We start from the raw sequence: 26,016 nt of genomic DNA, 5'->3' as shown, positions 1-26,016 counted from the left end.
TTTTTTTTAGTGACTGGTTAAGTACTTTTGGAAAAGATGTGTTTTTAGCCGTTTTTTGAAGATGGAGAGTGAGTTATCTTCCCGGATTGAGTGAAAAAAAAATCACAAATTTGTAATAGCAAGTTTTCGCAAATATTTCCCATCAGTCTAGACTCAAGAAAGAGAAATGCAAATGTAATGTCTATTTCTCTGTAATACACCAAATCATTGTATTGCTTTTCTCCACTCTGTTAAAGAAAATAATTAATGACTTTACAGACCAGTGATTTCTTTAATTAGTCTTACTATGGCAATCGTAGAACATGTGCTGAACAAGACCAATCACTGCTGTGGAAAATATACATTCAGCAGTGTGGATCAGCTTGTGTATAGTGATAGAAACCAAAACACTCCTTAAAATAGAGTAATGCCTTCTAATTCAAATAGATGCAAACTGCAGGCATTGCAGACTTCAGAACCATCCAAGGCTGTGTTTCTCTTTCAAACAGGAACAGGGCAAAATTGAAGTAATTATTTCTAAACATTTTGTCAACTTCAGGCACATGTTTAAATATTTTACACATTCACCATTTTTTTTATTATTATTATGAATTCCCAGATAGTAAACTAGGCTTGGGCCAGATCTAGCAGTATTATGGCAATGTGTTTGGTCCACATATCACATGGAATTACACTCCAAAACTGGGCCAAAAGTCACTTGCCGAAATCTGACTGGACACACAACACAAAGCGGCCAAATCTCACCCATAACTTTCCTCCGTATCCCCAGAAGGCAGCCATTACTGGACCAAAACTACACCAGAATGCTCAGATGTGAGCAATACCACAGCTAAAGATATGTCACACCACGGCAAAACTCACCCACGACTTATCCTGAAGCCCCAGACAGCAATTAACAGTAATTAACCCACAGTTATGACAGAATACCCAGTGTTGGCCAAAAACAGCCTTAACATTGCCATCACTCATATAATAATGTAAATTTTTATATGACCAATAATGAAGTTCAAAATCCTCTGGCTCTGGAGACATTAAAAGACACGGCGGGAGAAATCCAGCGGCAACTGGCGAGCATGTCTGTGATGCTGATGAAAGTTGTTGCTGACTTAGTGGATCTTAATGTTATACGTTGATCGATTACGGCGATGAAAACTAAATTCTCTGAGTTGGTTGAAAAGATACAGGGATGTCGAGAAATGGGTCGATTATCTGGTGTAATCGGAGAGGGAATTAGCTGCTAATTGGCTAGCAACCAAGATAGACTTGCAATGTGTTTTGGAAAAACTGGAGGATTTGGAGAATCGTAGCCGGTGAAACAACGACCGAATTGTTGAAATTCCTGAGCATGAGGAATGAAGAGATATTGTGAAATTCCTGGATGAGCTCTTCCCGAATCTGCTTGACATAACAGGCCACAAGCTGGAAATCGAGTGAGCTTACAGAGTCACGGCTCGGCGATCTGCTGAGGGAGACAGGTCCCGATCAATTCTGGCCAAATTCCTGAGATCATCCAATATAGATATTGTGTTGCATGAAGCGAGGAGCAAAAGAAAGCTTTTTGGAAAAATCACAGCATTTTCTTGTTCCCAGACCTTGCGAATTCAATGAATGCAAGAAACTCTTACATCAACGGAAGTTCGCTTTTGCACTGATGTTTCCGGCCAAACTGAGAAAAGATACTAAGGATGGCGGAAAAGTATTTAAATGCCCCTATCAAGCATTGTCTTTCATAGAGTCAATGGGGTGAGTTAGCCATTTGATGTTTCTCATGTGGCCCCCAAGTGAGCTTTCTCATTTTACATACACATGACTGTCTGATGAAGCTGGGTGCCATTTTTTTTCTTTATGTGCTGGTTCCACCTTGTGGCTGGAGTGTGTTTTGTGTAGTAACACTCTTTCAAGAAATTGCATTGATGAAGGATCACTTTTGCACTGATGTTTGCAGCAAAATTGAGAATAGATACAAAGGATTGCCGCAAAATATTTACATGCCCACAACAAGTTATGTTTATTCCTCCTGTTGGCTGGAGTTTGTATTGGAGTATTTTTTGTAGGACATTAGGAGGATTAGGTCATCTGCTTCACTCATTAACACTGAACATTCGTTTGTCTGCACAAGGAAACTGAATGGTTTTGTTTTTTGTGCTGGTTTCTGCAACTCCTATGAATACCACTATTTGTAAGTGTCATATTATCTGTAGGACTTCACACTTTTCTTGTCTTGATTGGCATGCATTTTTAGTGCTGATTATGAGTGTGTACATATTATTGTTCTCATTGTTGTATCTACCTATTCAAGAGCTAGAAGAATGACAATTCTGTAGTGAATACTGATATTGTCACATCCATTCATCTCTCCTTTCCTTCATGTTCACAGACTTTTAGTTTAACCACTTCATGGACCTTCATGTTGTTTTTGTTCCCCACACTAATTCCCAGAAAGTACCTTCATCATTAGTTTCACCTGTTTTCCATCAGTATTCACAGCTGTTCATCGTGTTGTTAATTCCCATGCCTGTATATATTCCCTCGTGTTTCCTCACTGGTGGACTAGTCCTGTCCATTGTGGTATTGAGCTATGTAGTTCCTGTGTTCATCAAGCTTTGTGGTATTTGTCTTCATTAAATACTGCATTTGGTTCACTAACTTCTCTCCTTGTTCACTGCTGATAGAAGAGTAGACCTCCAAAAATGAACCCAGCAGGATCCCCAAAATGCTTGCAAGCAAATTATGCTGCCTTTTGGAGTTGTCGTTTGTTGGGTTCAACATGCACTGGATCCCATAATGAGTTCCTGCTATCTCCTCTCCATTATTGGTTAGTGTTACCAGAAGTACAGTGGTGTACTCCGTTAATTCCTCTCCTGGCCCTTGGTTCAACTTCCTCCGTAAACACCAGTTCCAGTGGTCTCCAAGCTCTCCTCAAAGGAGACCACTTTCTCCCCAGCCTTGGTGGTCCTATAGACTTCGTTCATCAAGCCTTTCTCTGCAGTGCTTATGGCCTTCCAGAAGAGGATGAGGTGGAGAAGGGCTCCTACTCCCCTGTCGCTGCCTGCGCTCACGACCACGGAGGCCGTTCCCCTGTAGCTGCCTACGCTCACGACCACGAAGGCCGTTCCCCTGTCGCTGCCTGCGCTCACAACCACGGAGGCCGTTCCCCTGTATATGTTTCCTCACTCATGGTCTAGTCACGTCCATTGTAGCATTGAGCCAAGTACTTCATTTTGTTCATCAAGCCTTGTGTTATTTATGTCTTCATTAAATACTGCATTTGGTTTCATTAACTCTCTCTCTCTCTCTCTCTCTCTCTCTGTTCATTGCTGACAGATATTGGATCAGCTGTCCTTTTTTTTTGTGGTTTGAACTTTAAACTGGGATATAAACCGTGGCCACTGTACATACAGAATATGGGACTTCTGAAAATCTGCATCAGAGTAATATGTCAGAGTTGGGCACTATTGAATTACTATTTCCATAGAAAGTCATCTTTAAGTTTCATGTAGCTGGAGATCAATTGGGGACATTAAATGTTAAACCTGATCAGCTGATTCTCGAATATTGTTAACCGAGACTAGCCAGCCAGTGATAAGCCGAAAGTGTGACTTATGTCAATTCGGCTGATAGCTTGTCTTCTTCTTTGAGCAAACTGGACTCAGCCCAGATCTCTGATTTTGGTTGATCAGACTCAAGCCAATGTTAAGCCAAATTAATGCCTGTCTTTGCTTTTGTGTTTAGTTGACCAGCACTCACCAGACTTCAGCCAAATGCTATTTCACAGAAAGGCATTACAATTTTACTGTCAGAACCAAAACAGAAGTACCTAAATTAAGACAGATTTGGCCACACCCTCTGTTGATATCTGGGTTAGGAGCAAAATAATGTGGTGTGTATGATACCGCACTGATATATTTTGAAAAACTGAAAATTTCATATAGTAAATATTGATATGTTTTCTTTTTTTTTTTTAAAGCTTTGTTTAGATTATCTTCGTTTTAAACATTTAAGTGAGTTTTTATATTTAATTAAATAGATTTTCATGAAACTCTGGGTCTGGGCTTTTGAAAACTAATAAAAATAAATGATAAATGCATAGTTTAAAAGTTTTTCATTTTGAATCTCACCTCAAATCTTGAAGGTGAAATATATTAGCTTTAATAAAAATCAACCCATGGAATATGAAATTGCCTGGAGTTGAAGAAACACCCATTCATGCTTTTGTATGTTCAAAAGTGCCATGCTAAAATTCACCATGTCAGGTTTGACGATAACCATGACACATACCATTGCGTGGTTCTCCTTGTTCTCCATAACTAACTGTGATGCGATACATTTGAATATGCAGAAGCACAAATGAGATTTGAGCGCTTCAGTGTAGGACAAGATTTTAAATGGAATTTTGGTCCCTTTTTGAGGTTGACAGCCCCAGGTCACTATATGCTTTAGCTGGAATAAAAGGCAGCATGAACATGAAAAATATCTCCTTTTGTGTTTAATAGATCAAGGAAAGTCAAATGTCCTTTAAATGTGCTCACTACCTGTGTGCACAGTATATGTATTTGTGCATCCTACAGTAAAGTGACTTTGCATGCTTAACCTACAAACTCTTTTAATTAAACTAACCTCAATTTAAACCCCCAGTTATGTCCCCACATCCTCCATCCTATTTCATAATTTTCACTGCCATTGTGTTTGGATAAATTCCTTCAATTAATTACTAAATCCTACAATGTTTTCATTTTAATCACTGTAGAATTTAATTAAAACTCAATCTCATTTTAGGAATACCTGAACCCCACCTCTCACTCTATCTGTCTGTTTTGTTGGACATTAAATTCTTGGCGGCCAATGTTATTTATTAACTTTGTCCGTCGGCATTTGGCCACAGCTGTCCTTGGTGTGCTATTTCATTTATAAAGTGGACAGAAGCTCCATGTCTATTTATTCTGACCCTATGCAGGGTGACATGCCATTCTGTGTGCCATGATGGCATTAACAACACCAAAGCAGATGGAGAGAGTCCAAGGTCTCCATTGAAAGGCTGAGCTCTGGGAGAAGCAATGGTGCATAAACTGAATCCCTGCACTTAAGTTGTCTTGGATGTTGATTGAAAATCCACCTTAAAGATAATTTATTTATACTGTCAGATCTCTCCAGCTCATGTCCTGAATTTGTGCGAGTATGTGAATTTTCTTTTTAGACAAAACAATTAACCAGACTGGTCTTATGAATATTACATGACCATGGCAAAATTTTTGCAAAAAAATAAAAAATAATTTATGTGCATTATTACATGTTTGGCTTAAGTATCCCAGTGAAATGTCCAGCAGGGGGCACCAAAAGCAGTGAAATTGTGAATTGTAATCAGAAAAGGTTTTCTAGCTGAATATTAGATGGAGGTTTTAAAACATAAAACATACCTCCCTAACCTACAACATTTACCTAAACCTAGAGCTGGGCAATAAAACGATTTACTGTCCAGCTAATATGATATTGTCAGAGATCTTCTATATAGCAATAACAACCTCCGCACTTCTACCAAAGGAGAGAACATAAACGGTCAACTAGTGTTACGACAGTAAGTCACCATTTGCAGATACCATACAAATAAATGAGGACAGCTGAAATCTGACCCCTACCTGTCGCAAAATTATCTGTGTTTTCTGTTTTATTGTTGTTAACTCCACACACAGTTAATTCCAAAAAGATTGTTTAGTGTAAAACATGTTAAAGATTAGTGGACAGACAGTCAGTTCATTAAATTATGAGCCGTTTTCTCACAAAAGCAGTTTATTCTGCATAATGGAACATCTCCTCCATAGACATCCATATAAAAAGGCCTCTTGTCTCCTCGCCAGTGTACCGCCCATAGAATGTCTAAAGGACCCCTGCGTTATGCTATTTTAGGCTAAGCTTATAGACTCCCCTATGTTGAAATGTTCTGATATCATTTTGTACCAAACAAGACAGCACTGACAATGCAATACAGCTATCAACTGAACACAACAACTCCTTATGTACTTATGTACTATTTAGATTTTTTCAAGATCCATAGCACTGTCACAGGCAAGTAAGTGTGTAATGCATATTGGCAGTTGGAAATCCAGCTTTTAGTGCATTTAGCCACCTACTGAGCTGGAGTGTAGAGTGTCACAAGAAAATCTTTCAGTAGAGTCAAACATCAGCTGAAGATTATAACGTATTTTCAGCTGATTTTCAAAAAGAGGTTGCACACCTTATGTAGGATTAAATCCTTAACTGAGTGTAGCTACAATAAAGGTAGATTACCCTATGGAGTTTACTTGTAAACAAACAAGTTGTTTAATAAATTTTGGAGGTCTAACAAACATGTAAAATGCAGTTTCATGCCCCATTAAGGGTATGAAATGTATATTGTGATAAATATAGTTATCGAACGATATAAAAAAAAACTACCCTACTTAAAACCCATAGTGTCCTAAAAGCAAATGAGGAGTAAATAAAACAGACATCCTTACCCTAAACCAACACCTAAACCTAGCCAATATTGGCCAAGAACAAAATTATAAATGAAAAGAACATTCTGAAGCAACCACCTCTTGTCACTTCTATTTGTGTAGTATCCTTTACTCTTAATAACATCAAATTACTGTTTCAGGTAAGTGTTCTCAGGCTTCGGACACCCCTCAATTGGAATTTTTACAGATTTTCCATGAGCAAAAGCTTCCAGATCATTGACATTCTTTGGTTTCTGTGCTGCCACAGCTTCCTTGATATCCCAACAAAGATTTTCAATGGGATTTTAATGATGGATTCCAAGACCCATCCATGAACCAGATTTTTAATAAATTGGATGTATCCTTGGTGTTATTGCCTTGCTGGAAATTCCAGTGAACACAGAGCTTCAATTTACACACTGAAGGCATCTCAATTTTGCCAAAATGGCCTGATAAATGAAAGAATCCATGGTACCAGTCACATGTCACAATGACTGACCCACCTCCATGCTTGACTGTGGGGATAGTGTCGTTCTTGTCATAACCTTGCCTTCTTACTTCAGACATACTGTTGACCCATGGGTCTAAAACTAATATTCAGTTTAGTATCATACGTACATAAAGTCTTTCCAAATTATTTCTTGTATATACAAGTCACATTTCCCTTAGTGAATTTTTGCTTTGTACAATTGAGGAAATTGTTAACAGGTTGATGCATAAACTTCCTTGGTGAATTGGTTCCATTGGCTGTCCTGAAAGCCAGAGTCAAAGCCTTGAATTTGATTACAGGTAGCCAGTGGAGTGAAATCAAGAAGCGGGTGACATGAGGCATTTTAGGGTGATTGAAGACCAGACATGCTGCTGCATTCTGGACTACCTGCAGTGGCTTAACTGTGTTAGCTGGAAGGCCAGCCAACAGAGCAAAGCAGTAGTCCAGTTTTGAAATGACCAGAGCTTGGACCAGGAGCTGTGAAGCATATTCAGACAAGAAAGGTCTGCTTGTCCTGATGTTTTAAAGCGTGAATCTACAAGACCAGGCAGTTGATGAGTGTGCAGTTAAATTAAGCTGGTCATCTACCACCACTCACAGGTGTTGGGCTGTTTTGATTGGTGATACTGTAGTTGAAACAAGATAAATAGTGAGGTTGTGATCAACAGATGGGTTGCCTGGGATCACGAGGAGTTCTGTCTTGGCAAGTTTTGACCAACAGAGCTGAGATATTCTTCTAAAAATCTTTGTGTTCAGCAGAAGAAAGAAAGTCATATATAAAAGGGTTGCTACTGAGTTTTTTTTTAATCAAATTTAAGACTTTTTAAGACCTTTTTCAAGACGTGAACAAATAAAATTAATCCCGTATCCCCATACCAAAACAAACAAACACAATCTCAAAATAAATCATGTAGCAAAGACTCTTATTTAAACAGGCAGAGGCACACATTCAACATGGCCTTAACATTGCTTATCAGTAAAACAGGGTAGGCTATTTGCAAGTTCAAAATACTCAAGACATATCTGCACATATATATCACATTAAAATTGGGTTATGTATCACTATATACATAGATACAAATTAGACGTCCACCGACATTGGATTGTGCTGATTTGATGATCTGTTGAAATAATCTGCCAATAGTTTTTTTAAAATTGGTAGGCTATATTAAATGTTCTTAGTCTTTTCTTCCTGCTATGGGGAGGGCCAGACAGAGGCTACAAGAGTCCAAATTTAATTAAGGTTGGCAAATTTTATTCATAGTATGGAACGTTTCATTTTAAAGGCACTTTAACTATGGAATAAACAGTATGGAACGTTTCATTTTAAAGACACTTTAACTATGGAATAAACAGAGGACTCTTATTTTGACATTCTTGTGCTTCACTGCTTCCAGCTGCTAATTCAAACAAATAAGGGATATAGAATTTGCACTCCTACAATAATCTACAATGTATTTAAGCAATATCACATGAGCGAGAGTGCGATACGGCCCTACTTCAGCACTGCTGTGATTCGGCCGCAGGCACAAAGCATTTGTGCATGGAACTAATTTCTTACACAACAGATCAGAATCTGCCATTGCTAGTTCAAACCAAATTATTCAAAAATGTCACTTTAGAACTAGTATCATGAAATGTGAAGTTTCTAACAAGTTGTGTGTGTGTGTGTGCACGTGCGTGCGTGTGTGTGTGAGTGAGTGAGAGAGAGAGAAATTATGTAATTTCAGTCAAATTCATCCTATTTTCTCAATGGAAAAATAGCTTTCAAAACAGGGGTATTCCTCCCTATTTCGCAGTAGAATGTGCGCAAGAGTCATTCACTGTAGAAACCGCAATCTCCTCTGCCATTTTGAAGAGTATGTCCTCTCCAATGTGGAAACTCCGTTTAGAGGTAAGCACATTGAGTTTGTGTAATTAATCAATCTGTTGTGTCTCTCAGCTGTGATGAGCCTTAATGATGAAGTTGTTAGTTTAAAGCCATTTAAAGCTGTTTCATAGCTTTAGTAGTGTAGTAGCAATCCGAGCAATCACGTAGTGCTGATAAATGAAAACACTAACTGACGCTAACTCACTTCACATAACCTGGCTCATATTACACACAAAAATTGTCTTTTGCCACCACTTTCTGGCTAATATATGTATTGTTACAAAATTAAAGGTAAAGGCACATATAGCTCTTAACACATATGCGCTGCTCTCACACTTTAGTTTAGAATGGTACGAACACAATGGTGTGAGTCCATCAGTACTCATGTAACATCTCTTGTCCAATCAGATTTGATGACCAGAACTAACTGTTGTATAAACATTGTATGGGGGACCTGGGTAGCTCAGCAAGTAAAGACGCTAACTACCACATCTGGAGTCGCAAGTTCGAATCCAGGGCATGCTAAATGACTCCAGTCAGGCTTCCTGAGCAACCAATTGGCTATTGGCACATTGGGTTAAACTCCTCGTGGTCGCTATAATGTGGTTCTCACTCTCGGTGGCGCGCGTGGTGAATTGTGAGTGGATTCAATGGAGAATAGCGTGAGCCTCCACATGCACTAGGTCTTGTTGAGAGAGAACAGAGAAGATAGAAACATTCCACTCATTCATTCTGTGGGGTGTGGAGACACATGTCTGTAGATTAATTTACTGGATGTGCATTGTACATCTCTCAGTAGATCAAAGTTTCTGAGGTTCTACCAGCTTTACATCAACAGTGCATTATATTTCATTTTTACCTCAAGGTGAGGTCAGCTTGTGTGGAACATTCTAATTTGCCTTTTGTTTTATAATGCCAGGTTTTCTGTCTACAGTCCTGAGCTGGTGCTCTCACACAATTCTCATTCACTTAGAAATGCCCCACAACCTCTAAATCCATTACATCTTCTCTCTCTCTCTCTCTCTCTCTCTCTCTCTCTCTCTCTCTCTCTCTTTCTGAGTTTGGGGCGTGTGAGTTTTTCACGGGTGAGAGGAGCGATTTAAATGGTTTTCCTTCTTTTCTTTATTTTATATTTTTCTGAAATGTATTTATTTTTTTTTCCTTTATTGTTTGCAAAGTGCTTTTTCCTTTTCTTTTCTGGTTTCTTAAAGATAGCTTTAGGTGAGTGTTTTTTTTCTTGGTTTGATCGCGTGGCGGGTGTTTGAGATGGAGGCTCGCCCGAGAGGGAGTGACTCCTCTCTCTCACTCCGTCATGGCGTTAGATGTGTACCTGAGGCCGGCGTGTCAGTGGAGGAAGTGCTCGTGGCGATAGGCGAGCAGGTGGGGTACGACAACATTGTTTCAGCTTCACGGATGAATAAGGCCGTCGTGGTCTTTCTGAAGGAATGGAACTTAACTAGTCGGCTGGTTGAGAGCGGCATTTGGGTAAGTGACGTATATACTGTTATTTCCCCGCTGGTGTCTCAATCGAGCCGTGTAACAATCTCGAATTGTCCCCCTTTTATACCAAATCAAGACATAGAAAAGGAATTGTTGAGATTTGGGAAAATAGCTAGTGGAATCGAAACGGTTCCGCTAGGATGTAAAAACGAGTCACTGAAACATATCATGTCTTTTAGACGCCAAGTGTTTATGTTTTTAGATTCAACGGCTCTTGACATTTCCTTTCGAGTTCTGTGTGAAGGCAAGTCCTACATGCTTTATGCCAGTGCCGGGAGTTTAAAATGTTTTGAATGCGGTGAAATAGGGCACAAAAAAAAATGCGTGCCCTAAAAAAACGAACAGTGAAAACGAGTTGGACAATGAAGTAGCAGGACCGAGTGGGTTAAATGGAGTCGCTGGGCTGAGTGGGTCAAAAGAGACTGATGATGAGAAAGAGGAGTGTAGGAAGGAATTTAGATGAAATGGAAAAGAAAGGAGATGAATCAGAAAGGAATGAAACACAGAATAACCAGGATGTAAGTTATGAAGAAACAGTTGAAAAACATTGTGTTGAGAGAGTTGAGGGGATTGTTTCTCAATGTGAAGATGAAACTGGACACAGGAACGATCATGAAGGTGCTGGAGAGGTTGTTGATAGAGATGATGAAACAGAGGAGATGGGTGATGAAGACAGTCTTTCAGAAATATCTGACTTTACTTCTCAGAGTGGTGAAGATCAGTTATATACAGTGAATGAAATCAATGATTTCTTGGATGAAACTTTTGGAAAGACTTTTGATGTCAAGAGTTTTTTTCCTGATGTTGAAAGATTCGTGAGATCGGTAGTTAAAATACAGAAGAGTGTGGGATTTGAAGAACTGAGCCGAAGGAAAAGATTTAGACTGAAGAAAATTGTAACAAAATTATGGAAAGGGAAAGAATGGGTTAAAAAGAAATACACATAATGGTTAAGTCACAAAGGGTGTTGTTTTCTTTTTTTTCTCTTCTGATTGTTTGTCTTTCTCTTTTTTCTCTTTTTATGGAGAGCATAAAAATAGGGACAATTAATATCAATGGAGGAAGGGATTATAGAAAAAGAGCCGCTTTGTATGAATTGATTCAAAACAAACATATGGATATAATTTTTTTGCAAGAAACCCATAGTGATCTAGGTAATGAAGTAGAGTGGAAGATGTGGTGGGAGGGTGAGATCTTTCTAAGTCATGGCTCGAATCTCAGTGGAGGTGTTGCAATTCTGTTTTCAAAGAAGCTTAATATGACTAATGTGTCTTCTTATGAAATAGATAAGGGCAGAATTCTGATTGTACAAGTGGAGCTAATGGGGTTTCCATTTCTTTTTATGAATGTTTACTCACCAAATAATGGAGCAGAAAGGGTAGAATTTTTTATAAAATTATCCAGTGAATTAAAAAAAAAAAAAAAAAAAATTTGATAATGAATGTATGGTTCTTGGGGGTGACTGGAATTGTACCTTAGATTTGACATTAGACCGAAATGGTGAAGAACCGTATCCTCAGTCTGCTATTTCTTTAAGCAGTATTATAAGGAAATATGAATTGTCCGATGTATGGAGGGAGGAACATTCAACAGTGAAACAATATACATGGGTTAAAGCCTCTCATGATCATATTAGTGCTGCGAGGTTGGATAGGTTTTATGTAAGTAAAAATAATTCTAATAGAGTTTTAAAAAGCTAATATTTTTCCAAATGGTTTTACTGATCATCATTTGTGCATGATTGAAATGAGTTTAAAAAAGTCACAGCGTTGTAGTTATTATTGGCATTTTAATTTGAATCTGTTACATGACGCTTTATTTTGTGAAAAATTTGGGTTATTTTGGTCTAAATGGCAAAAACAAAAAAATGATTATGAAGATTTAGTGCAATGGTGGGAGATTGGAAAAGCACAAATAAGAATTTTCTGTCAGAACTATACAGCCCACTCAAATAGCCATGTAAAGAACACTATTAAAATACTTGAAAAAGAGATAACTGAAATCGAAAAAGGAATTATTGAAGAAAATTCAGAAGAAGTGGAACAATTAAGAGAAAAAAGATTGTTTTGGCTTCTTTGTTCAATGAAAGAGCAAAAGGTGCTTTAATAAGAGCCCGTTTTTCTTCATTACGAGAAATGGATGCTCCGATCTCCTTTTTTTTCAACTTGGAGAGGAAAGAAGGAGAAAGAAAACTTATGTTACATTTGAAGTTACCAGATGGGACTTTAACAACAAATCCAAAAGAAATGAGAAATCATGCAAAGAACTTCTATACTGATTTATTCAAAGCAAGAGACTGTGACAATAACTGCATGGAAGACCTACTAAGAGACCTGCCAAAGATTACTGATGATCAGAGACGATGGCTTGATGCCGATATCCAACTGGATGAAATATCAGAGGCGGTAAAGAAACTGTCCAATGGTCGGTCCCCTGGCATTGATGGACTTCCTTCTGAATTCTATAAGCAATTCTGGACCATTTTAAAAGATGATATACTTGATGTTTTTAGACTTTCTCATAGGAAAAACGAACTACCAACTAGTTGTAGAAGAGCAGTTCTATCTTTATTACCAAAAAAAGGTGACCTAGGACTGTTAAAAAACTGGAGACCAGTAGCCTTACTGTGTACTGATTATAAAATTCTAGCTAAGTGTCTTGCAAATAGATTAAAAAAATTTTTAGAGTATGTTATCAATGATTTCCAAACGTATTGTGTGCCAAAAAGAACAATAATGGACAATCTCTATCTTGTGCGTGATATAATGAATTTAGCAACTTCTGGTAATGAGGATATGGGTTTTCTGTCAATTGATCAAGAGAAAGCTTTTGATAAAGTGGATCATTTTTATTTATTTGAGACTCTTAAAGCTTTTGGTTTTGGTGAGAATTTTATCTCTTGGATTAAACTGTTATACACTGGAGCTTCTGCATTGTTAAAGGTTGGAGGTGGGCTGAGTTATCCAGTTTTAGTTCATAGGGGTATAAGACAAGGATGTCCTTTGTCAGGGCAGTTGTACTCATTAGCAATTGAGCCTTTACTATATAAACTTAGGGAGAAATTACAAGGTTTTTTAGTAAAAGGTTGTGAAAACAGACCAATCACTCTTTCGGCCTATGCTGATGACATCACTGTTTTTATAAGAAGTGATAATGATGTAATGATTTAAAAAATGTTTTAAATATTTACTGAAAAGGCTTCGATCAGCTAAAGCAAATTGGGAAAAGAGTGAAGGATATTTATTAGGAGACTGGCAGGGAAGGGCCCCCAGTGCTTCCAGGGGAGTTAAATGGGGAAGAGGGGTTTGAAGATGTTGGGAGTGTTTTTAGGAACAGATCAGTATAGGCAGAAAAACTGGGAAGGTATGGTGGAGAAGATGTGTGCCCGATTGTCTCGATGGTCGTGGGTGCTGCCCCAGCTGTCGTACAGGGGTAGGGTTTTGGTCACAAATAATCTGGCTGCATCTGCATTATGGCACAAAATGAACGTTCTGGATCCCCCGGAAAGTGTCGTTGATGAGCTCCAAAGAAAGCTAATTGACTTTTTCTGGGATGGGCAGCATTGGAAAAAATCTGCTGTACTTTTCCTACCTGTTCAAGAGGGAGGACAAGGCCTGATGGACATTAAGAATAGAGTAAAGACATTCCGACTTCAGGCAGCACAAAGATTGCTGTATGCAGAGCCGTGCTGGGCTGATACAGCACGTGCTGTGTTGAGGATAATGAACATTTTCAAGTATGATGTGCAATTGTTTTTGATCAAATTGGCCAACATGGACTTGAGGAATGTTTCTCCTTTCTACAAGGTAGTTCTGAGAGCATGGACTTCAACTTTTAAGGTTAAGAGAGTTCTCTCAAACATTGGACTTTGGACAGATAATGAACCTCTTTTTAATAACCCGCTGATACCAGCACAGGCACTGGAGCCCAAGAGCATTCAGAACATGATGGTAAGAGCAGGGTGTACAAGAATTGCTGACCTAAAGACTGGTGAAAACTGGAAGAGTCCAGAGGAGATGTGCAGTAAGACAGGTATCAAGTCCATAAGGATAATAACGAGAATAATGGAGGGAATTGTTTCTGCATTGCCTTCTGTCTTCAGACAAAGCTCAGAGAGAAAAGAGGTTCCTGAACAGAATGGAGAGAGTCTTTTTCCCCAAGTGGAAGTTTCAGCAGCGGTAGATGAAGAGCCAGAGGAAGGTTCTCTTCTACATTTCAGGACTCCTGTGCTGGAAGGTTTTGAGACAGTCTCAAAAAGGCACTGTACAATATTTAGCGTGAAGGTGTCCCATTATAACGTGCTTAAAGATTGTAAAGAGACAAAGAGGTCAGATGTGTTGGGGCCAGGCTCTTCCCCTAGGTACTGCTGGAGGTCCCTGTACAAGCCTCCCATAGAGAAACGCACTGCGGATCTCCAGTGGAGGCTTGTTCACTGGGCGGTAGCTACAAACAGGCACGTGGCACACATTGACCCCACTGTAGGGAAGGAATGTCCTTTTTGTGGCACTGAAGAGTCAGTAGATCATTTGTTTTTAAGTTGTTTAAGATTAAGAGGATTGTTTCAGATATTAGATGGGTGGGTTAGAGATTTTGGGGTAGGATTTAACAATGAATTTTTTATCTTTGGACCAAAGTATGTTGCATCAGATAGGAAAAAATCTCAGCTAATTAATTTTGTGGTTGGAGGAGCAAAGATGGCAATATGGTTAACAAGGAAAAGGAAACTGAAAGGAGAGGGGAAGTAGGTCCTGAGGTGGTCTTAAAGGCTCTTATAGCAACCAGAATCAAGGCAGAGTTTGCATATTTTAAACTAATGAATAATATGGACAGATTTGTTGAAATTTGGGCTTTGAATGATGTGTTGTGTACAGTGGATTATGAAAACGAGCTGGTGTTAAATCTATGAGCTTTTGTGGCATAAAAGGGGAAAAGGGAAAAGGGGGAAATGAAGATCTTTTTAATGAAGATTGTAATTTTTCAATACTTTGCTATGTTTATGAGATTGCATGAGTTTTTGAGTGGATATGTATATTTATTAATGTACATTTGAGAAAATAGATGTTTATGAAGAATGTCTATATAGTGTATAAATAAAGGTGTGTTAAAGGTCTCTCTCTCTCTCTCTTTCTCTCTCTATGTCCTCCTCCTCGCCAATGTTCCTCCTCATGCCTGTACCACCATCACCAATGCTGCTTTTCTTTCCTCTTAATAGCCCACCTACACACTCATTCGACATCTCTTCACCTCCTCTCTGTACCTCCATTAACCCCATCTCCTTCCATTGGCCGTAATTCTCTTTGAGAGACTCTTTGAGTGCAGTCTTCAGAAAGAAGAGGGAGGGCCTACTGCTTCTAGAAATGCATAAGCCATTTTCTTATTTAATGTACCTATTGCGCCATTGCACTAAGATGAGAAGCATGTTTTTCTGATTAGTTTTACCACAAGCCAGTTTGTCAAGTGGTTTATAATATTTATTGATGGATGGCTTGTGAACAGATGATGCAGGTTGTTTAAGTTTTGTTTATTTATTTAAGAGGCTGTCAGTCATGTAAATTCCCATTGGGGGAAATAAATCACAAATGAGATCTCTCAATTGTTTCTTCTAGACAATGAGATTAGCTTTAGCTTCTTTTGCTTCTCCAATTTGTCTTGTGAGAAAAGACCGCAATGTTACATGTGTGTTCTCTGAAACTGTTTAAATTAAAATATATTTTAAAATAAAAAATTATATTTCAGCCAGATTTAAACAATGATTCACTATTTTAAAATGTCATGTATTGCTTAGCCAAGATACCAAAGTATGCCACTAAGTCAAAATTTCAATATGAACTCAAATATTTCTCATCAAATTTCTTCAAGACCAAATTGTCTGAATGATGCAGTCTATATTCATTTTAAAGTCCTATATTCGCTTACTGTATGTAACCATTGGTCTCATTCGTTTATATTTATATCTCCTAAGGAATGAAGGAGAAACACTTGATGTTTAAATGAAACATACATGAGAACCCGCTTATGACTTGTGAAGTATTAGGAGCCACATTTCAGCAATAAAACTGTTGTCTGGATTCAGACAATATTAGCAATCTGATGTTAAAAAAGCTTAGGAGGAAAAAAAAGATAAAATCTTAGCCTTTATAAAATAAGAGTCCTAAAGTTGAAAGAGAAATTACATTATTCTGTCATAGATCTGATAATAACTGCCTGTAAATCTACACCTTTTCTTCTAGTCAGGAGCACTCCTGACAATAAAACTAATTAAAAACAATCCCCTCACTCTCCCAACACTCTGCCCTTCATAAGCGTCTCTCTCTTTCACTTATATAGGCCATCAATTTAGAGCCAGCTAACATATCTCATTATCTCAATCACTGACAAGCCGTTCCCTTGATTATAAGTAAAGTTTCTCCTCATTGAAATGTCACGGAGTGTAGAGCGAAAAATGTAGAACAACTGTGATAGGACAATCCGAAAAGCCTGATTACAGGTACCTTTCTTTAACACCCTATGGATTTTTAATTTGTGCAAAAATCTGTATTTGAACAATACAAAAATCACTTTGTCTTTAAGTAATGGTTTCAAACAACATAGTCTAATGGCAACTTATAATAATAATAATAATAATAATAATAATTTGAATAAGATGGAAAAATCCTAAAGACCCATTCACACCACCATCGCACACAGTGATAAATTGACAGAATGCCATTCATTTTCAATGAGAGCAAAGCGACTGTTGGCAACAAGCGACCGTTGGCAACAAGATGTGGATGTGGCGAGCGACACAACAAAGCTGAGAAAAGTGTACATTTATGCAAATAAAGAGTGACATTTGGGAGCGACTACCATTTAGAGTTAAGAGAGCGGAGCTCACATCATCCATCTCCTTTGAGACAATCATGCCGAGTGCAGGCAAGACAGAGAAGAAAACATTTTGGAGGGAATTCACTGTTCAGTACAATTTGTCTGCAGCCACAGTTATGGATATGATAAAACAATGCATGGAAAACCGTGTCTGAAACCGTTGGCATTCTGAGTGAGTTTTATTCAAATATTGATAGATATTTCATCTTGTTAATGATATGATGCATTGAACACTGCTGCAGTTTATATAAAAACAAATTTTTTGAGGCAAGAGAACTGCTTCCTTGTCAAATTAGAATAATGTCATAGTTGTACCTGCAGTACATCTCATCTGTGATCAGATTTTCTAAAACTATGGCCAGACGTGCAGTCGACCAATAACGTTAAAGCTACAGGAGTAGGAACGCCCACTAGCGACTTGACAGTACAGAGCCGCACCCAGCAACAAAGTCGCTGGCAGTGGAACAGGGCTTAAGACATCGTATGACTTGGCTAATGCAGAAATGTACAACTTTTATTCACATAGAAAACAACCAGTCAACAAATTTGTAATCTTGACCAACCGTTTTGAAAATGTCAGTCTTTTCCCATTCAAGTAGATAGGAGCTGCAATTGTATGCTGCTTGTTTACATAGAAAAAGGAAGCTGTCCATTCTGCCCGAGAGCATTCCAAAGATGGCTGCCGAGTGGACTGAGTTGCTATTAAGATTTTGCTCTTATCCAAAACTTTATTAAAAAAAATGTATAATAATAATTTGTTGACTCATTTCATATTTATTTATGCAATACAAATGTACTGATGTACTGTATGTCAATAACCTGTTATATGCTTCCATCATCTCACTCCAAAACCTGATATTTTCTTTCCTCTGTGGTACACAAAACATTTTTTCATAATAAAATCACGAGTTAAGCTCAAGGTTTGAGAAATCCAATTTCACCATCTCATACTATTATTAGCCTACCATTTCCCTTACAAAAAAATCTAAATTAGCCACAAACTTGCTGCAAATGTACCACCTTTTATTTTCACACGCAAATGAGCTTTTGAATTGCCGCAAGATTTGCCAGAAGTTTGCAGCTCTTCACCGGTAGTGGTGAACCTGCAGCAACAAAAGAACAAAATTAAAACGAGTGAAAAATATTGCCCAGTGAGCATATACATGAGACAGGACCAAATAGGCAGAGAGATTGAGGTAAATTACTTCACATCAAACAACAATTTAGCGAAGATACTGAGAACACAAAGAGCTTAAGAAGGGAGTGAATTATTGAAGAACCAGGTGCTGCTAGCACACTAATTAGTAGCATGATCATGAACTGTTGTGGACAAGATAGCGCACATTATCACCTTGAAAGGAGAAAGGTGCAAATGCAAATGATACACCTGACTGGTTGCTCAGCCTACTTGTGTTACCCCGTAACACTCGGGTCGAAACCGTTTCTATGCGAAGGTTATTTTATTAAAGCATACTTTTGTCTTTAAATTAAAATACAATTTAACATTTAAATTATACTGCAAGATATTAAAAGTGCAAGATATAAACAGAAGAAGAAACATTTTGACAATCTGTAAATAGAAGAAGATATTAGATAACAATTCATTTAATCCATTAATCCAGAATGTTCCAGAATGTCTCCGCTTGAACTGCGCGAGTTGAACACACTAACAGTTTAAAGGGAGGGGAAAAAAGACTGCGCATGTTTCAGTTTTTGTATGACATAAGCAGTAATATTCTGAATAGATGTACACTTTATGGAGCTTTTAAACCGTTATGGAGCATTTAAACTTCTTAAATAAAGTCTTAACCAGATACTTATCTTAACAGGTGATGTGAAAATAAATGAGGTCATCTTTTAGAGGTGAATAGACGAGCTCAGTCGTGAAATCATCACTTTAGGTCAGGAAACTAACATTGCGCTCAGGTTGGTAAATTAATGAATACATGGAAATCATTATGTGTAAATTGTGTGATACATTAATATAGACATTTTAAGGAGTGGAATATGTAGCCTAGATGATGTAGTGTCTTAGTTAATGTTAAACTTGACAAGCTCCAGACGCGCACGGTTAACAGAGACCGTGCCCATATTCACCATGCGCATTTTCATTCCTAAGTTTTACATTTTAGTAGGCTACTAATATTGAATTCACAGACTGATCATTTATTTTAATTATATTTTCTTTTCCATACAGTTTATGGGGCACAGAATGTATAAAGTAAGCTATGCAGAATGGAACATTATAACAAAGTATTTTAAAAAGTGCAGTTTGTAGTTTAATATGTTGAATAAAACGTTTAGATATATGTTGTAGCACCCTTAACAACTGTAAAGCCATTACAGTTAAACTCTAAAGAGAGAGGGGGTGATAAAGAGAGAGAGAGAGAGAGAGAGAGAGAGAGAGAGAGAGAGAGAGAGAGAGAGAGAGAGAGATGAGTGTGATGTATAAAAATATCTGCTCTAAAATCTTTGTAACAAGAAACAGCTCAGAAACAGCCTGTGACCAGGGGTGCCGTTAGGATTTCTGGGCCCCCTGACAACTTTGCACTCATGTTTGGTCATGTCATTTTAGTGAATTGGGACTGTGTTTATAATGGAAATATTAGATTTTTATGTTTTAAATATTGGTTTAAGTAATCGATTTTAATATCTGAAGGCAAACAAAACCACATTTTCCCCCTTACAAGAGCATTGGTACAGATTTATACAGATGAAAACTGATAGCTTGCTTCAGAATTCATAGTGTTTTTTGTTTGTTTGTTTTCATTTGTAAGAATTACCACAGGTTTGACCATGACAGGCTCATCATTGAGTAGGTCTGTCGGGGATGCTACAATAATGGCACATTGTTTTCTCGCCTACATGAATAATGGCACAATGATTTCTTTGTTTGTGCTGTTTAGAATGTCGGGTCTCTCTGGCCTTATTAGATTTTTGACATTCTCCATAGAAAAATATCAGTTTAATTTAGGTTTTGTGCTCTGCACTGCACTGTTTGGGGCTCTGAACGATTCAGTCATATCTGATGTATGACGCAAGTCACTCCGTGTTGTACAAAAGGGGAGCGCATTTTACGCATAAAAATAGATTTTTGGATAAACCACTGAGCGTCTTGAAGGGGATCCTGCAAACTAGATCATCTTTTATAATCAAGTCTTCATGAAGTGGACATTTATCACAAAATCATGTAGGAAAAGACTTAGGGGTTCTGCTGGGCCCCATGTCTGTCCAGGGGCCTTAGAATAATCCCATCTGTCATCCCCGTTACAGCGCTCCTGTCTGTGATCGCAGTGTTTTATGCACAAACTTCAGAGGGGACAGTTCTTACTGTTGGATTAAACAAAAGTCCCTTTAAGGCAAGTCAATTTACTCGGCAGCCATCTACGAAACCGCCCCGGGCAGCTCTATTCAAGTGATGCAAGTAAATTGAAAAGCAATTTTCTGTCTTACAGCCGGTATATATTTAGTGTTGTGGTATGAGGCTCAAAGTTTGGCTGGCTAGCTTTGGCAGTTAGCCCTGCAGTTACCTAATAGATGTCAAATCGACACCATTATGCAGGCAAAAAGGATGTTTCTTCAATGATGGCCATTCAAAAGTAACAGTGTATTCTGACGAAATACATATTTAAAAAATGTAAATCACAAAAAACATGTACTCCGTTTTACTGTGTTTTCAGAATGATCAGTCACATGGCATTTTCGGCTTAGGTGATTGGCTCAAAAAAAAAAAAATCCAGAACTGAGTGCCCTGTGGACAAGGTTTAAAAATTTAAAAGTTAAATAATTATATATATATATATATATATATTAACTAATGTATAATTTACAAAAGTACACATTGTTTTCCTCACAATCAGACGAGGAAGTGATAGCGCCATTTAGTAATGTAGCTAATTAGCAATGAAGTCTTGCTGTCAGAGTATCCTTTTAGATGCCATGAGCTTTATGTATCTTAATCACTCTTGGTGTGAGGGACTAGTGACGGTAGAGGAGATACCACAACTGCTCTTCACATGCTCAGCATTGCATGACATTACACACATCTGTGCTCACTGACTATTTATAGAGGCCTATTCTTATCCATTACTCTGTTTAATACAGAATGGATGAACAGTGTGACTTATAATTTGTTTAATTAGTAGTATTGGTATTACGTAGAACTGTACTAGGTAATATTACTAAGCTGTATTGAACACTTTTTTTGGAATCTGCACCATTTATCCTAGCTTATGCAGAGACAAGTCATTGATAGTCTAATGACTCTAAAAATTGTAAACATCATGGCTCTTTAAATACTATGGTGTATGTACTCCTGGTAATAAACAAGTTCACATTGAGTGTACTTTGTGTTCCCCAATACATAATGCTGCACTAATGCCCACCTGTTCAAAAATAATTTATGTAATTTAATGGTGAAATTGAACTAAGTGTTGAGCTGGTGTGCCATGTGACTCAAGAGTCACACAGCCCAATACATCATCAAGACACTTTAAGCACAAACCCACACATCGTGCAAATAACATCCCACAGCTAATGTAAAGCAATCAAACAATTTCAACACACAAAATAGCATTAACTACCTTTAGGACAGACTTTGCATGATATATGGGTAAATGATTTTTCAGTAGCTAACAGTGAGATTATCAGGAGTTGGTGTAAAGAGTCCATGTGAAAAGTAAGAGAGATCATAAGGAGGGTGTTTAGGAAGCATGAAAACAAACGTTCAAGATTGGGGGAATCAAACGTAATAGTTAATAATCTTTCAATAAAAAAAACATACTGAGTGAATTTACATGCGCACACAAATATGCTAACGACCAAAAATCAGCTTATCCCAAAAAATCAGATAGTTAAAGAAAACCTTTTTTTCTCTGAATTTGATATCTAAACAGCCATAATTTACAGCCATTTGCACAAAACTTACTTACATTTAGTAAGCTGGTAAGAATGCCAGTATTGTGGTTAAAAATATCAAAAATCTATATGTGCCAGTTAGCTTGTGCTTAAACTGTCCATGACCTTGGGTTGATAAAATAACACAGTTTAAGGTGTTAACATGACCTTACATTACGTATAATCAACCAATTATCGAATATTTGAGGGGACATCTCCCCCTCAAAGTGTGTGGTAGTTATGACAAGGGTTTTTAAGAGTGACATGAAGATATAGTAGCTTGAAGGCAAATTATAAAGGATGGCTGAAGTCACTGGAGTATTTTGGTCACAAGCAGATGTCTGATTAGGTGCATTACTTGCACAGTAGGTGAGGACATTTAATAACAAGTGAACTTAGACGAACCAAATTGCACAAGTGGGACAGATAAGACCACTGTGTGTATTGACTGATAAAAAGTATTTCTCATTCATATACGCATTAGATGCTGTGCACCAATGTTCCTAATATTTCTGCAGGATTACAAAGCTCCTACTGTACTAACTGAAGAGATTTGATGCCAACATGATCATGAGCTCTTGATATGCACCCAGTTGGCTGCTATATGCCCCATCTCTTGATATCCACCTAGTTGGCTGCTACATGCCCCATAAATTGACAAAGTGACATACACGAATTGCTTGACTTATTTTTCCCCAATCTCTCTTTCTCTCTGACGAAAGGTGGGAGCAGGATCCTAGTCCGCCCAAACCGTAGCTTCTCCATACATCGAAATGTGAGATCTTTAAACAAATCGACCCAGACCCACAGCAACAAGTAAATACTGAAGCTTGCTTGAACCCCTTCAGTTTGTGCAACTGCAGTATTTTGGGGTGCTTGAGGAGTAAACAACTAGAGAGAGTTGATAGGGTACAAGGGAAGAGAGAGAGAAAGTAGAGGAATAATTTTAAGAGACTTACCAAGCAGAAGTGTGACAACCAGACCTGCATGAAATACATCACCAGATTGCGCACACCTGTGCAGAATTGATCTTCTACCTTGTTGCAACTCCATCTCAAACTGTCTGCTCACTTGTCCGGCAATGATCTGTATGTCTGCCTGTTTCCTGGGTGCCTATGTGCTTCTGTCTTGGGCGGGATGGGTCGGGGAGGGGGCTGGGAGTTGAGGGGCCACACGAGACCCAACACAGAGCACAAAATCAAAACAGGAACGCTGACTAGACAAACTACAGAGGTCTTGCAGAGAGTGCCTCCCTGTGCTCAATCCTCCTTTGCTGTATGTCCCAATGAGGGAGGGCTAGACAAAGAGCACTAGAGGCTGCACATGATCCGTTGACGTTTCTCTTCTAATCACTGGCTCTCCGTGTGTGGATGCAGGATAGGCTGGATTCATTCAGCTGTAGCTCCAGTGCAAAGCTCCGCTTTAAGTCTGAGTAAGAGGCTGTTGGTCTTGCCCCTGAATAGGTGGCGCATGCTGAGATGAATGTCCAGAGGAGGGGTGGAGAGGGTAGGTGCTGTGTGTCTGAAGTCAGCGCAGGAAAGAATGAGCCACTGCAGAGGCACAGGACGAGCGAAAGGCGAGAGAGAAAGAAGGAGGGGGAGCGAGAGTGTAGGAGGTGTGGATGAGTGTGTGTGAGAGTATGTTGTAGGGGGAATGTCTTTTAGACTAATCACATCTGTGAAGATCATAAACCCTTCAGGAAAGGCATGTAATAGGGTCCCGTTATAGACCATGCCTGTAGGCATGTTTATAGCATTATCTCTCTCTCTCTCTCTCTCTCTACACCCCCCATGTCTCTGACAGCATATATTTCTTCAACCTCTGTCAATTACATCTTCAATATTTCCTTTTCTCTAGTTTTTATTTCCCTTCTTTTTATGTCTGAGCTAGCTGCACTGCCCAGAGGAAGATTTTATTTTAAGAGATTAATGGGGTTAAAATGCTTAAATGGGCACAGATGAGACAATTGTAATAGAGTGAGTTTGGGTAAACTAGGGCATTGGGTAATGTAGGGCACATAATGTAAATTCTGATGTCCAAATGCAAAATAATGCCCCAGATTACCCTATTCACCCTATAGTAAGAGAACAGATTGATAAAATTCACAAGGATAGCATAGTCCAGATAATTTGGTACTGGAAGAATTTCAATGTGAAATCTAGGAGTTCATATTGAAATTCCTGTTAATTGAATACTTGTAGAACATTGTTGAGATCTCTTCTGATACTCTAGAGTAGATTCAAGTAAGAGAGGCAGAGGTTGCAGAGCTTTTAGGAGAATAATCTGAGATGCATCAGATTTAAGCAAAGGTTCCCATTATATTTTATTTCAATGCACTCTAGGAGAAACAAATCAGATATTAATGAGATCTCCTTAGTGATTTTATTTTCCTCTGGGTGTCTACATCTTTCTTCTATCTGTTTCAATATTTGGAGCCATTCCAAGCCTGAAGTAAACACAAGTGTGGAAGATTTAGAGCTATTGGATTCCTTACAATGCAGGACTGAATCAATGATTACAGTTCCAGGAAAAGAAGCTGCATAAAACACTATAAAAAAAACTTGAAGTATCCCTGCAGAGCTCATTCAGGATATTAAATGTACTGTGTGCATGATTTATGATGCAGTTTTAACCTTTCAGTAATTCATCTAAACAGTTTTATTTTCCATGGAGAGCATGATTTTACACTTAAAATCTTAAACACTTCAACATGTAAACATTGTACTGATTGTTTGTTTTCTCGAACCTTCTCTCTTCCACCTAATTTATGGCCCTAAATCTATCCAGGCCTCCAAACTGCAGAGTTAGATTACAGACAAAGGTTTCTTTTGCATGTCAACCAAAAATCGTCACTGTAGAACATGAGTCACAATTGAACTCTTTACACTGTATGTAAAATCCAGATGGTAATCTAATTCTTTAAATGCAACCTTTATTGTATGGTTACAAATCAACAATTATGTTGTCAATTATATTTATATCTTCATCTCAGGCCTGCAGATAATTTTTCATTTCACAACAATTTGGCACTTTTATTGAAGCAATGAGACTTCTTAACCATCTGAATTTTTACAATAAGTCACCAGCTGTTGTCCAGTAATAGCCCACTTCCTGCCATGAGATAGGCTTTATCTGTTTGGCTAAGATTATTCACTTTAACGCAAAAAATGATTGAAAGATATCTATTAGCCTTTAGGAGTGCTAACACAAAATGCCCACCGACTAGTGTCCAGCCGTAGCCCCCCTTAATATGGCGTCCCAATGCCTTGAATACATTGCGCACATGTTTTTTGTGCCTCTGTGCCTACACATTAGAGTTTACGGTCAGAGAATGCTGTGAATCAATTTCAATGGGGATGGTGCATTGGAAGGAGATGGAGTATAAACGTGAGGGTTTGTGAATGTGATGTTCCATCATGCGACCAAAAGTTATGAATATTTTAACTTCAGCTTCAACACACTCTGCCGTAGACATCTGTTGACCAATGAGAATTTCAGAGGGGCAGGTCCAGTTGTACTTTCGGAAATCAAAAAACTTAATTTCAAACTGGCACGCCCTCACAATTGAGTTTATGTTTTCCTATCTTTCAAATGCTTCATATGAGCATTCTCTAGTTTTTAGGTGCCATTATGTCAGTGAAAAAGTATGTGCATATTACTTTTGGGTGAATTGCATTTCTGACAAATTTCCTCCACAACTATCGCATTGGCTGTTGCAGCATTATTTGAGTGAGATACCACTTTATTGTTTGGTGGTTTGTTATTGTGGAATCATTCAATTCAGATTTATCCATTTCAAAGTCATGAGCAAACAAAGTGAACTGTGGTTGGTCACTTTACATAGTCTCTCAGTCAAGTCAGTTATTAGATGGTTCTTAGACAGAATAAACTGTAAAGTGGACCAAATTTTACGTAAAGTAAGCATT

At 38.2% G+C, this 26,016-nt stretch overlaps 1 protein-coding gene across 1 annotated transcript in view; it reads right to left on the bottom strand.

Annotated features, from left to right (window-relative positions):
• scn4ba (sodium channel, voltage-gated, type IV, beta a) overlaps positions 1-23,608 on the bottom strand; it is a 52,147-nt gene extending 28,539 nt beyond the window's left edge. The window contains exon 1 of the mRNA XM_052107009.1: positions 23,050-23,608. Within this exon, the coding sequence (XP_051962969.1) occupies positions 23,050-23,143 (94 nt within the window). The 5' untranslated portion in view covers positions 23,144-23,608. The remainder of the gene's footprint in view (positions 1-23,049) is intronic.
• Between the last annotated feature and the right edge of the window lie 2,408 nt (positions 23,609-26,016).

This window comes from Xyrauchen texanus, chromosome 36 (assembly GCF_025860055.1).
Source record: "Xyrauchen texanus isolate HMW12.3.18 chromosome 36, RBS_HiC_50CHRs, whole genome shotgun sequence".
NCBI lineage: Eukaryota > Metazoa > Chordata > Actinopteri > Cypriniformes > Catostomidae > Xyrauchen > Xyrauchen texanus.
This window is presented reverse-complemented; position numbering and strand designations above follow the sequence as displayed.